The 14,196-nt window shown below is 34.2% G+C and overlaps 2 protein-coding genes across 2 annotated transcripts; one reads left to right on the top strand and one right to left on the bottom strand.

The window, feature by feature from the left end:
- Positions 1-7,910: 7,910 nt before the first annotated feature.
- On the bottom strand, positions 7,911-10,687 carry LOC149423797 (succinate dehydrogenase assembly factor 2, mitochondrial-like). Its single transcript, XM_089632122.1, has 3 exons — positions 10,511-10,687; positions 10,022-10,155; positions 7,911-8,418 (listed from the first exon to the last, which is right to left on the bottom strand). Exons 1-3 carry the CDS (start codon positions 10,550-10,552, stop codon positions 8,145-8,147), a joined length of 450 nt encoding a protein of 149 aa, XP_089488248.1. The 5' UTR covers positions 10,553-10,687; the 3' UTR covers positions 7,911-8,144.
- A 1,329-nt stretch (positions 10,688-12,016) lies between these two features.
- On the top strand, positions 12,017-13,269 carry LOC149423796 (vesicle-associated membrane protein 3-like). Its single transcript, XM_089632121.1, has one exon. It carries the CDS (start codon positions 12,188-12,190, stop codon positions 12,566-12,568), a length of 381 nt encoding a protein of 126 aa, XP_089488247.1. The 5' UTR covers positions 12,017-12,187; the 3' UTR covers positions 12,569-13,269.
- The last annotated feature ends 927 nt before the right edge of the window (positions 13,270-14,196 follow it).

Here is a 14,196-nt window from a genome sequence, read left to right as displayed (position 1 = left end):
ACACATACACGAACACGAAATTAAAAGATAGCACTAATTCGGGGAAAAAATTGGAGCCTAAAATATTATCACCTGGTAGGTACAAATTGTTCAAATAGTTATATGTGAGGAAGAATTTTGGAGACGGGTACGGGTACCACCGCCCCGGGATCCATTCATTGGATTACCGACACCTCTGCCATTGGTCACTCCAAGCGGTTGCCACGTTTGGTGACTTAGTAGGGGTGAGGTTTGTCCAGGGCCAGATTGGGAAAGGCCGGTTGAGAGAGACCCTTTGGCCTCTCCAGCAGGACTTTCTCGACTCATCGCCTTGCACCACAGTGGGATGGATGGATTCATACATCCGTCACTCCGGGATGCACTGATCTACAGATTCCTACCCGTCCCTGATTCCTTTTTACTTCCCGGAATCTCCTCTCAATCCTTCCCATAACCTTCCCTATACCGACCATCCAAAAATTCCGCATGTTCCGAAGGGGGGTATCCAGACATCCCAGCCTGTATTGGTATAAATTCTAATACATAGTTCGTTTTGAGTCGCGTGTTCCCAACCATCTGGTCTGGCGTAGAATGTAACCGAAACCCGTCGGTCGCCCGAACAACACAGTGGTCAACACTGGGTATATTTTTAAATAAACAGTTGCAATCACTACTGTTCTTAATTTCTCATTAAAACTGACAAACATTTCAATAACTTTACAAAGAAAGCAAGTTTAACATAGCAGTGATAAATTCTATAAACCACCTTGGCAAATATTCTTTTGAAATATAATATATCTTTTAGAAATTGGTGAAAAACAGTTAAGATATATGCCACGGACATGAATGATCGAGTTATATGAGTCCGGTCAAGAGTAAGAATAACGAAGAAGAAGGTATATCCTCTTTGCCTACACCTTAAAACAGTTACGCGAAAACAACGTAAAACACATTAAAGCCTAAAAAATTAGTACAGAATACTATTTAAAAATAAAAACTATTTCATGAATTTTAAATAATATTACTACATAAATTTGTAAAGGGAGATAAACTTTTTTTTTTTTTAAGGGCGGAGACGGTTTACACGTAGTTCCCGTGAGCACTTAGGCCATAGGCCCATTGTGCTATCTCCCATTTTACCTCAATCCTTTAACAATAACCCAGTCCCTTTAATAAAGTTCACCAGGGTTGTTATTGGGTATGTGGCTATGTCTTCTGGTTCTACTGTATATCTCCTCAGGTATCTAAGCCTAGTTCCCACCAGGGCAGGACATTGGCACCATAAGTTAATTGGAGTCTCTTCATCCTCTGCAAATTTCCTGCATCTATTGGTGTTTTCCTCTCCCAATATCTGCATGTGTCTCTTGAGATGGCAGTGTCCCGTTAGTAGTCCTACCAGTTCCCTCAGCGAGTTTCTTTTTTTTTTTTTTTTTTACAGTATAACCGCACAAGAGTCCCAACTGCTCCCGTCTGGAGCCAGTGAGACTATGGCATCCCCAATTGGGGTATGATGTGAGGCTGAGGGTATTGGGGAGGGGAGGGAGATGGGGAAGAGGAAGGTGGGGAAGTACCTGGCTATTCAGATCTGGTCACCAAACACGGCTAAAGCCATTTCAAGCAACGTTTCAATTCTGAATGGTGGTCTTACACCAGGGCAATACTGAGAGTATCTTCCACTCTGGAACGTGCCGCAAATATACTATATATTATTTTAAATTAATTAATTGTGAAATAACACAAATTAATCAAATAAAATTTATTTGCGCACGCCGGGTTCGAACCCGCGACCTTCGGATCTGTAGTCAAAAGCGTATACCACTAGACCACGCCGGCCGTCGTTTCTGTCCATATCGAGTAGTTTCTTGGTTCGCCTAGGGTATGGTCCTTTTATGAGAACTTTGGATTGTCTCATTCCAGGTGCCCTCTCCCGTTCTTTGCAGTGCTGGGATTTGACCCACCTATCAATATGTAATTTTGTGTGGCAAGCTGCTACTCCTACGGCCGGCTCGGAACCTACGAGTGGTCCTTTCGCCCCTTTCCTTGCTAGTTCGTCAGCCCGCTCGTTTCCCTCAATACCTTTATGTCCTGGTACCCAGATTAGGGTTATTTTATTGATGGTAGCGAGTTCTGTAAGAACAGTCCTGCATTCCATCACCAGTCTGGAGTCGCATCAGTTACTTCCCAGTGCCATTAGGGCTGCCTGGCTATCAGAACATATGCTTATGTTCTTATTCCTGTACCCGATTCGTATATTCTCCTGTGCGGAGGCCAAGATGGCTTCCATCTCAGCTTGAAACACAGTACAGTGTGTACCTAAAGGTATACTAAGTTCCCTCTTGGACCCTGAGTTAAACATAAAAACGATAAATAAAATATACTTTATTTCTTTTAAAAGAATCCTACCCCTAACGCAACTAACTTATATTTTAAAATATAAGTTTAAAAACCTCGTAAACTTAACATGTGTGCTCTCCAAAAAGGTAGAAACTGGCTGTCAGCCTGTATAGAAATAAAGGAATTCCGAGCAACAAATGGTGGACAGTGTGCATAACAGTACAACTGTTTCGCTCCTTCGCATCTGTGGTACGAGATGAGATGTCCCACATGGCTATCCAGGTATGTTAGATTGAAACATCTAACATGACACAAGAACTCGCAGAAAGACTAACAATACACTAACGGACAATGCGATATTTTATTTGTACAATTATCGAGATATTGCGTATAAGGTGGACCATGGGGATTTTGTACACCCTACTTCAGGCAGGGTGGGTTAAAACCCCCCCACTATAACCCCCCAAAATAGAATAAAAAAAGGTTTATAATAGGAAGATACTAATAAAATTATTATTATTTGTTAACATTTTATTTCTACTGATTGATCATTTCGAAGTGGCCATACCCCTCAAATGTTAATTAATGATTGATGTTTGGTCTATTTACACGACTTGATGGAACGTGTAATATTCAGAGATGTACAAAATGGGTACCCAAAACCATTTGAAATGCAAAATGGAAATGGGTCAGAACTTTTCCATTTGAAAATGCAAAATGCAAAATGGTTTTTAGAAAAGCATTTCAAATGCAAAATGGTTTCTCAGGTCAAACAATTAAAATAATTAAGTATAGAATTTAAAAAAAAAAAATCATTTAATAATCGACATCAATGTAGAACAAACATATTACATGATGGTAAATCCAAAAACACCACGACTACTGATTATGAAACCACAAAAAATTTGCACGGAACTAATGTTGCCAACGTAAAAACATAGAAACTGCTATCTAACATTTAATATTACAGCGTCATGGCCCCATGTTCAGTATTTGAATCAGTATTTTTTGTAATGGTATCACTCAATTGCCAGGGCTCCTACCAGGGAGCAACTTGACAAATGTAAATTATCTCTCATAGCGAGGTTGAGGACCGACTGATATTTGGGGCTTATGAAAAAAAGATGAGTGGAGATAGTAGGAAGAATGTTGCAAAAATGCATTTAAAATGGAAAATGCATTGAGAAAAGCATTTAAAATGCAAAATGGTTTTTAGAAAAGCATTTAAAATGCAAAATGGAAAATACCCATTTTGCATTTTGCATTTCCATTTGAAATGGATTTATTTGAAATAAACCACATCTCTGGTAATATTATATACTTACTTAACCTCCAGTCAGTCAGTCTTGACCACGGAGGAAAGAGAGGAGTGGAGATGGTCATACAAACATTTCCTGAGAGACCTTCGTCGCTAACTTCGGGGACGGAAGCCCGGGGTGCGGGGGAGGAATTTCAAATTGACACGCCCATTCATCGCAATACACTTGCCAACTGTTAAAATTTGAATATATATGGTTGTGAAGTGTAACAAAGGAAATAATATGTATAAAGTAATATTTTACGAGCCAGGCGACATACACTAGATGATAAAAATATGTTTTAATGTTTATTTTATTTATTTACGTTATTATTACTTGAAACAATGAAATCAACCATTTGGAATAATAATGTTCCACCTGACAAATCAATACTGCGCGATTGTGAGCACCAAAGTAACTTTTTTGATAGCCCATTATTGCATAACAGTGCTGTCGTACAAACTCCACAGGAGTTCGCTACAGCAAAAGGTGACAGACACACGTGTCAGAAACATGGGCAATTTATTACTAAAAAAACAATAAAAATACTTTCAAGTGTTTAAATTACAAAGTAAATATGGCTGATAAATACGTGTTATAGAATAACTTTACTTTTTCGGTTGCAGTGATGCACAAAATGGGATGCCGGCCATTCTTTTCTAAGCAGATTTCTCTTAGTGCTTAGCTTTTTTCCCAACTCAATTCAAATAAGCCTGAAACATCAATAACCCTCCTATGGCCGTCTTCCAATCATCTGCGGAATGTCCGACTTTAAAGACGAAATTTTAACATTTATTTAACGAATAAAGATATTTATGTGGTGTTCTCTTGTGGTGTGATGTATGGTAATAAGGTTGAGTATTTAAGCGATAGATGGCGCTAGTCATAAAGCTTACACCAGAGTCCGTCAGATGTCGCTAGAGAGTAACAAGTACTTGTGAGATGATATTGACAGGGAACAAGCTTCTCGAATCAGAGAATTACCAACCCTCGGGTATTGAACAGTGTAGCTAAATCCAGTCCTATTAATTGTAACGTAAATAAACACAACCATAATAAAGAACCTTTTACTTTTTACAAAGAGTTCCCAACACCGAAATCTGCATAGTAATACAGATATAACAAAAGTGTTACCAAATATGTAGTTGAGAGAAGAAAAAAATCAATTAAATGATAAATTTAATTTATGGCAAGAGTTTTTTGAATACGATACGAAAATTCAAGATCGAAACTGCTATTTTATAACAATAACAACAAGATCAAAAATATCCACAACGCATGTGCACTCTTACAGCCTGTTGTGAGAATATTAATGCTAGAGACCGTGATCTCAGTTACCTCCTCTCTGCAAATACTCTGAAATCACCCCGTTCCACGGTACCTCACTGAAGCAATAGAAGTGTGCTGTGGACGTTTCGGTGTGGCCAAGTAAGGTCAATTTTCCGTTATTTCGGATGAAATTGATCGCACAGTGTACCCATTATATCTTGACTATAATTGATCGCACAGTGTACCCATTATATCTTGACTATAATTGATCGCACAGTGTACCCATTATATCTTGACTATAATTGATCGCACAGTGTACCCATTATATCTTGACTATAATTGATCGCACAGTGTACCCATTATATCTTGACTATAAAAATTTAAATTTAAATAACTTTGACCCTTCTGGGGTTTCAACCTGTTATAGGAGACTGAAGTCAGGCGAGGTCGATAAATAAGTGGAACAAAATTATAATTTTTTTTTCATAATATTACAATGGAATTCCACGTTATATGGTTTACCTAGTGTAAAACTGTGCTAAACGTCAAACAGCAGGAGAGTATTTTTTATGATTTCGTTCACCTAAAAGTGTGAACAGAGGGAGAGGTTAGAAAGAATTCAAGATTTTTCATCTAATAATATGTCCTTTTATTATGAATAAATGTATTTGTAAATATAAATATTTATTTATTTTATCAGTAATAAAAAGGTAGCATTTAGGACTGCTCTATAATCACAGAAACCAGTAATTCTTTAGTGTAACAGAATCCTAACCACCATTGTGGGGTTTAGGATTAATTTTATATTTATATTTATATTTTTGTTTATTGCAGAAACAAACAGTACATAATTACATAGATGACAATAGTTACAAAATTATAAAAGTTAGTACAATAATTGGTACCAATGACATGTCGCTGACATATATGCATATGAGGTATATTATACATTTTACGGTTAAGTTACATTTTTAAGTTAAGTTAAATTAGTGTGCTGGGGAAGGAGAGAGGTGTGTGTGAGTGTTTGTGTTTACGTGTGCATGTGTGTGGTTGTATGTGTTATGTGGGATTAATTATTAATTAATTGATTTACTTGCACAATATTATTAGCTTAGTAGGTACCTCTATCTTTCAAAACTGTGCTAGTGCTAGCACAGTGTTACCCTTACAATAATAAAAATGTTTTAGTATCTTCTTATTTTTGTAACAAACAGAGATAATGATATCCTCACTGGGATCTCCCATGTTGAGGATTTCATTTACAGTGTTGGTAATGTAGTTTTAGTGATTTGACTTATTTGTAATATTGCTCTAGTTTCTATATTATTTTATGTTACTGTTACATGTTTGATATTCAGTTTATGCTTTGAAAAAAAATTGTAAAATTTTCAATAGCTCACTAGGTATATTCTGTCCCATGCTGGGCGTAAAACCAAATAAAGTACATTTTTTGTACTATTATTTATTAGTATGGATAATATGAAGTAATTATGAATATTTTATGTAGGTAGTGCTTTTTCTGAAATAATTATAAATATATTACATGGTGTTTTTAGTGCAGTCGGGTGGTTTCGGTTTCAGTCTGTATTTGGTGTCAGTATATTTTCTATTTTCAGAAGAAATCAGATCTTCAGATCAGTCTCCTTGTGTTAGTATCCAGCTTTTTATTAAAGATTTAAATGTTAAATATTGTTGTGAGTTTTTAATGAGAGTGGGATTTTGTTGTAGGGTTTATTTAGTACCTTAATATAGGAACCTTTTTGCACAAATGTTGTAATTTATTTATTTTATTTTAAATGTACATTAACAGTTAACATAACCAATAATAAATATACATTATAATACATGATTAAGTAATAAAACGAGTTTTTAATGTTCTGTTGCAAAATATATATATCAGTGGACAAGTTATTTAAAAGCAGAATTATTTTTCCGAGCGGCATTACCAATGGTAGGTTAGTTCTGCATGTCGGAACAACAAAAGTCCTGTGCCTGCGAGATCTTGTGCAGTTGTTGGGAACCGGTCAGAGGCTGTGTTGGCATCACGTTTGGGTCCCAGAAACCGTGTGTTCAATTCCTCCTCTGGCGAAATCCTCCATCACGACATAAGCAACATTTTCCACTTACTGTTGTGGTAGTAGGAGATTTTTTAAATATTGTCAGATTATTCGTAACCTGAGAATTTCTTAAAAAAAAAAAAAACACCAAATTTTTGTATAATATCAGGAATACAGATACATATGTCCGTTCAGAAGATTATGTGCTATTATCATTAAAGCAGTTTTCCTTTTATCGGCGAGGCTATTTATACCTAGCATACTGGATAGGAAGGCTGATGGATATAACCAGAGATAATACACAAAGCTTCTAAGATATAAATATCTCAGAAACTTCTTTTTTACTTTCTCTACCATTAGAGAGTAAGTAAAATAGTAATTGTAGTTGGTTTACCCTATGGTTTTTAATATATGTGTTGGTTGTTATTTATTGTGTTTTGTATTTATGAATATAAAGGAATATTGTTTTAGAATAGTTGTTTAATTAACATTATGTAAAGATTGTTATTGATTTCGTCAGTGCTAGCTTACCTTCTATAATACCGTTTTGTCTCATTTTTTTTTTAACCCATCTGCATACTAATTTTTATTTGTGACATATGTGCATAGTTGAGAAGGATTATTACTGTGCAGTATTTCACCTCATAGTTCCCCAAATTAAAGACTTTTTATGCTTTTTTATAGATTATAATTTTATTGTGAACTATCTAAGTATGTGGGAAAAATTTTAGTGCCCCATCGGCGGGCGGGCAACGTGCCTAAGCGAAAAAAGTGCAGCCCCCCAATCGTGGCGGCAGGTATGTCGATGGGTTAGTATTCAAAATATCTAGATTCCTATGATCCTACTGGTTGAAATATCTGAATCAATTTTTCCACTAGATAGACGATATAAACAATTTCCAAAACAGAAGAGTGAAAAATAGGAACAGGAGAATTAAAAAAGTACAAAATTTTCTTACAATTTACATAATATTATTTATGTATTTATTTATTCTTCGCTGATTTCTATTACATCCGAAAAATGATTCTGACCTAGTTTGCACTTTGAAACAAAACCAATTGTTTTTAACAATCATCAACTACAAATCAATTCTTATTTTTGTAATATCTAAAATTTGTTACTTATTCATCCACAACATAATATTTAATATTAAAATAAAAGCAATACAAATAATAATACAATTTCTGAGTTTTTAAAAAAAGAAATTCATTGTAGGTTTGGCTGACGAAGTCTGGGAACTTTTTCTTTATTTTCCACATGCTTTTTGAAGAGGGACATAATCTCGTTGTCGTATTCTGGCGGAGTCGGTTTCTTTCCCACGGCCCAGTAAAAAATGTCCCAGTCATTGGACGGGATGTTGATGAGACGGTCGTATAGCAGAGTTTGCTCTTCCGTCATGTCCTTGAGGTATTTATCGGCGAAAGTACTCATCAGCAAGTCGTTTTCCAGCATTCCACGCTTTCGAGACTGGTAAACTAATCTATAGGATAGACAAGTAAAGAAAATTATTACTAGTAGTTCTGTGAACAGTAGGCGTCGTGTCTAATAGTATGTTTCTAATTTTCTCTTATTCATTAAATTAAAAATAAAATTTCATCTGAAATCATAAGATTTGTAAGTAGTCACATTAATTATTATAAGCCATTTATTTTAGGTAACATTTTTTTTTATTTCAAATAAGGAATTATACAATTATCCAAAGAAACATCACTATCTCCAAATACCCTAGAATATTAATAATACTTCCAACTTCAGTAAAATATGGGCAGTATTTACTTGTATTGGGTGGCAACTCTGGCCGCTAGAGGCGATAGTGTAGCATGTCAAAATCATGCATAAAATCCATTAAAATATATGAAAGTGAAGTTATTACTTTGTTTATAAGATAAAAATTATAATAATAAATATTTAAAAAAAATAAGAGTAACCTTTTGTCATCCAAATAAATCTATTTGCGAGACATTATGACTGGTTCACGTGTAACCAGTGATAAGTACATAGTAACTAAATCAGTGTCATGAGAAAAGTGCCGTGAACACAAGCAATAGATTATTTTCACTGTTCTTTTTTATTCTAGAAAAAAATTAATAATGTAGATATTTTTATGTTGATGAATAAATTTTCAGCAGTGATTTAAAATGTGCCATTTTCGATTTGCCGCCAAAACGACCTGTTTGTTTTTATTCGTGAATTCGGTTGCGTATGCATCACGTCAGGCGACATTGGTGACAGCTGTCTTTCCAGAAATTGGTATATTCTATGTCTTAAGCCAGTCGGAACCCTTTCGGAATGTGCTATTTTAGATCTTTTTTAAATCAATAATAATGAATGAAAATATTAAAATTACAGTTTTAATTCGATCAACAGAATCAGAAACTTTAAATCTTCCACCTATTTCTGATGGTATTCATAGTTTTGGAAAAGACCCCATTAAGTAAGTGATTTAACTTGGTTATATTACTTTATATTTTGTAGTAAAACTTGAAGTCAAGTATAAGGACAGTAGCCTGCAATTATATGCGAGCGTAGTAAAATAATAGATATGATTCTAATCAAGTCAAGTAAGTTGTTACTTAACGGTAACTTACAACTTACCACTTAAAGCACTGCCCACATATGACCAGTGACATAAAATTAGATAAAAGTTTAGTTACTGCAACTTATCTCTGTCCTTGCGGAACCAGCTGAAATGTACTCTGAAACATTCAGTATTTTTAAACTGAAAAATGGCCAATGGAGGACTTAGCCAGCCGAGGAATCGAACATGCGATGCTCGGGTGAGACCCAAGCGCTATGCCCACTCAACCACTGACCGGTCGCATGAAAGTGATATCTTTAAAACAATCATTGATGATAAATTTGAGTAATGAAAGTGTATTTTTCTTAATAAGTAATACCTACTCGTATTTTGAAAATATACTGTACTTTTACGAATATATTGATTGTAGAGGCAGGTAGGTAGGTACATATGACTTTTAAAAAACCTATTTTGGATATAACGATTGACGGCTATAAGTAGAAAATTTAGTCGGTCCCCTCGTGATCGTTATAACCAAATTTGATTGTATTATTTTTTTAAATACCTGGCTTTACGCATGGCTAAGGATTCATTTCTGTCAATATTATACTCAGGGATGAAGGGTTCCATGGAGTCATCGTAATGTACAATGTCATCTTTGGAGTACCCCCGAGAGGTCAGAAGGGGACCCACACATTTCTGAAAAATCAAATTGTAAGTTGACAACATATACAGGAAATTTAATACTAGTAGAATATAAGGCAGTTTTAATTTATTTAATTCTCCCTGTTTTAGATATACGATAGGGTACTGCAACAACTCGATTGGATACTCTTATTAAAATTGATGTTAAATATATGTGTATGTTTATTATTTTCGGCTAACAAGTTTAGTATTGAGTCAAATTGCAAACTACAGGGATCCACGAGCATCCAATAGGTAATAGTTTTCTGACAGGACCGCAATAAATTAGAATAATATTCTAACACCTTGAAAATATTGAATTCCGTTATTAAATTATTCCATATAATTGATAAATACACCATAACCCTACCTTATACGATAGGTTTCCGAAAATCCTTGTAATAGAAAGCATATTTGTTTAAAAGTGACACAGAGAGATCGAAATAATATCCTCGAATCCGATTTTATAAGTTCAATGTAAAAATTGCAATTAATAAAAATAAAATACTGTCAATAATATTACGTAAATAATATTATTGTTTATGGATTCAGTTTGACATTTGTAGTGATGTAACCTTCGAATCGACAGCCCATAAATAATCTCACATCTGATGGAGGCGATTATTTTTTTAAATAAAATTTATATCCTTCTTGTCAACTCGTAAGGCATATATTTTATTTTATCAGTTCCTTTTTATCTGTTAAATGTAACTTCATAAATAGCATTTTAGAGGAAATGGGGCCTAAGAGGGATATTCGTCAATCAAGTTGCTCTCTGGTAGGAACCCTGGCAAAATAAGCCAGGCGAAGATATTGTATTAACATTCGTAATGGGTAGTTTAACAATGTATAATTTAATATGCCTTATATCGTTATGTAAAATGTAAATCTAAATAAACAAATAGATACTATTATAAAAAAATATATATACATTTATTGAGGCCCGATATATCAGTTGCTATCTTCGCTAAGAACGAGAACCCTCGCTCAAATTTACGCGGGCTGAATCCTTAATATGCCACAAATTAGTTACTTTTTTAACTTGTATCACTTTAACTTTTTTTCACTTTAACACTTGTATCACTACTAACTTTACGTTAGTAGTGATACAAGTGTTAAATTTCACAAACACACAGAATATAATTTTTTTGATGATAAGTAACCTTAGTCAGAACATTCTAATATTAAAACCGTATTGTTACAGTTACATGAAAGTGGAGTGGTTTCAGAGAGATTTTTAGAGAAGTTTATAAAATAAATAATATTTTTACTTTTACATTTAAAACCAAATCAACTAACAGTATTGATCTTTTTTATTTAATTTATTTTTGAGGTTTTGGTATTGCAGAAATAATAAAAAAGTAAATTTGAGTATTTTAACAGTCTTAGAAACCTGACGAAACAGTTTTTAGTTGATCGAGATTAAAAACGATTCAATACATAAAATAATACAATTCTTTTAATCATTTTGTAAGATTAATAGCATGATGGTCTGTGTTTACTGTCTTCTAGCTTCTAATATAAAAATTGTTGAAAGGTAAGGTTGCTTGCACAAATTCCACAATAGCGCAAAAAATTCCTTTTGCAATAATATGTGTTTTTCTGTACAAATTAGTTTTGTTATTGCAATGATGCTTCTAGTTTGATAAATTGCTTCACAAGAAAATCTGGTTTTAATTTGTAATTTGTAAATGTGCATGGGCGAATGAATATGGAAATTCGACATGCTCCTTCCACTCTTCTAGGGCCGAGTTCCAAGATACACTTGGGGAAGTACAATATATTTTTTATGGTACCTACTTATAATAAAAATAACATCGATCCCCTAGAAATATCGATTTAGATTATTTGCGAAAGTGTTGTGCTCATACGTCATATTGCTTATCGGTCTGTGTCGGGGGAGCCATTTTGAATTCTGAGTACCTGTTGAATGTGACACCACTTAAAGTTTAGAAGGCATATTTACACTTTGAAACTTAACGAAGTGCCTCCGTAGTAGCCCAAAACATTTTTAAAGTGTTCCCAGATTCTTATTAAATCAGTTAAAATGGAAGAACAAGGCGGAAGCTCTACAGCGAGGGTAACTCCCGAGAATAAAAAGCTACAACAAACTCAAGATCAAGTCAATGAAGTTGTTGGGATTATGCGAGTCAATGTGCAAAAGGTATTGGAGAGAGATCAAAAGCTGTCTGAACTTGATGACCGTGCAGACGCTCTTCAACATGGTGCTTCCCAGTTCGAGCAGCAAGCCGGGAAACTGAAAAGGAAATACTGGTGGAAGAATCTAAAGATGATGATCATCATTATTGTTATCGGGGTCATCTTCCTTGGACTGATCATCTGGTGGGCTTCTCCTAGTGGCTCAAACTCAGTTGAGGCTCCAGCAGCCCCAGTGCAAGTAACCCCAGCACCCGCAGCGTCTCCTTGATGTATTTAATATCCCTTTCACAAGTTGCCTCTACAATGCGAAGATTACTTTTTTCTACCGTTGTATTTTCATAATTTTATATTGTAGATAATTTATTGACCAAAAAGTGATAAATCTTTAATTTGACAATAAAATAATGTCAGGTCTACTGACTAAACCGTGATAACTTGTCTTAAGAAATATCCTTTACTTTGTGAATATTGTTAAAATTGTAGTAAACAGCTTTACATTTTGCCTTTGCCAAAATGATCTTCCATTAGATGAATACATTCAATTGGTCCAATAGAATTTGTATTTAAATTAAGAAAATGCATTCACAATTATTCTAATAGTAAGTAGTCTGAGAGATTAATGTCTATTATCATAATATATCACCCATAACATGTGTACTTCTGCATATTGTTGGCTTCGGTGGGTTTTGCTAACACTGTTGTCGACCTGTTAAATCCAGGTTTCTATTTCAATGAAAGTGCCTAAAGTTTATCTTCTATTAGATCTTGGTTGTTTTGGAGTACTAAACGCACAATTATTATATTAAATGTAATTAATGTTAACTATTTAATGTTTTTGAAAAAAAAAATTATATTTATAGCAAAGTTACCTCTAAGGCTTATTAAAAGTATTAAAACATTTAATTCAATATTTAAATATTTCTGTTGTATATTTTCTGATTAAATGAATATAAAAGTGAAGAGAGATTTTTATTTGCATAGTGATGATGACGTATTTGTGGCCTAGTTCTAACGCTGAATACACTGAACAGATAATGTACACTAGAAATGCCTTTCATGTAGATTTGAATGGAAATCAATGTCGCCACTGACTTAGCATCTTTTGGTTATAGTCCATTAAGCGCGCGCTCTGTCTTTTACACTGACTGACATTGTGTGTAGAAATGAAAATTTCATAATGATGAATAGAATTTCTGTTATTAGAAATTTAAGCAAAGAATGGTCTGATTTTTAGATCACAAAACAAGCCCACATTGCATTACTTGCGTATTTCCTTATTCTAAGGATTAGTACTATTAAAGAAATTTTCATTATGTTTGCTGATGTTTTATGAGATGTCAGCATTCATTTATAAATTATGTTGTTACTTTATTATGAAAACAACAACTAGTACATTCATGTCATCAGAACAATGACATCATTGTTGCCTTGTGCACTGATAAATTATACAGTAATTGCTCTGTATCTTGCATTTCTTAACATTCTTCAGTGGTTTTGTGTGTAGACAGTCTTTAGGTTGGGATTCTGGTCATGATTCATATCTGGTTGATCTTTAATTATTGATTAATATTACTCATCACTCTCATCAGAGATTGTGCACCAATTTTGTATACAATAACAAGACTGGACACCCAACATGACCTCTTTTGAAAATGTAAATTCATAGCAATGGAACGTCTCAGATTTTCTGAATTATTACAAAAATGGTACACAATAAAACTCATACTATCTATCTACTTTTGTACTCTATCATATGTTTATTTATAAAGGCAGTATAGCCGTTTATGTATGTATTTAAAATAAAATAAAATCATTATGGTGCTACATCTCAGGGCGGAATTTGACGTCCTCAACAAATAGTCTCCACTGGTTCCTCGCCACTCGCCTCCAGTCCTT

The sequence above is a fragment of the Hesperophylax consimilis genome, chromosome 5, assembly GCF_061612785.1.
Source record: "Hesperophylax consimilis isolate HC1 chromosome 5, BYU_Hcon_1.0, whole genome shotgun sequence".
Taxonomy (NCBI): Eukaryota; Metazoa; Arthropoda; class Insecta; order Trichoptera; family Limnephilidae; genus Hesperophylax; species Hesperophylax consimilis.
This window is presented reverse-complemented; position numbering and strand designations above follow the sequence as displayed.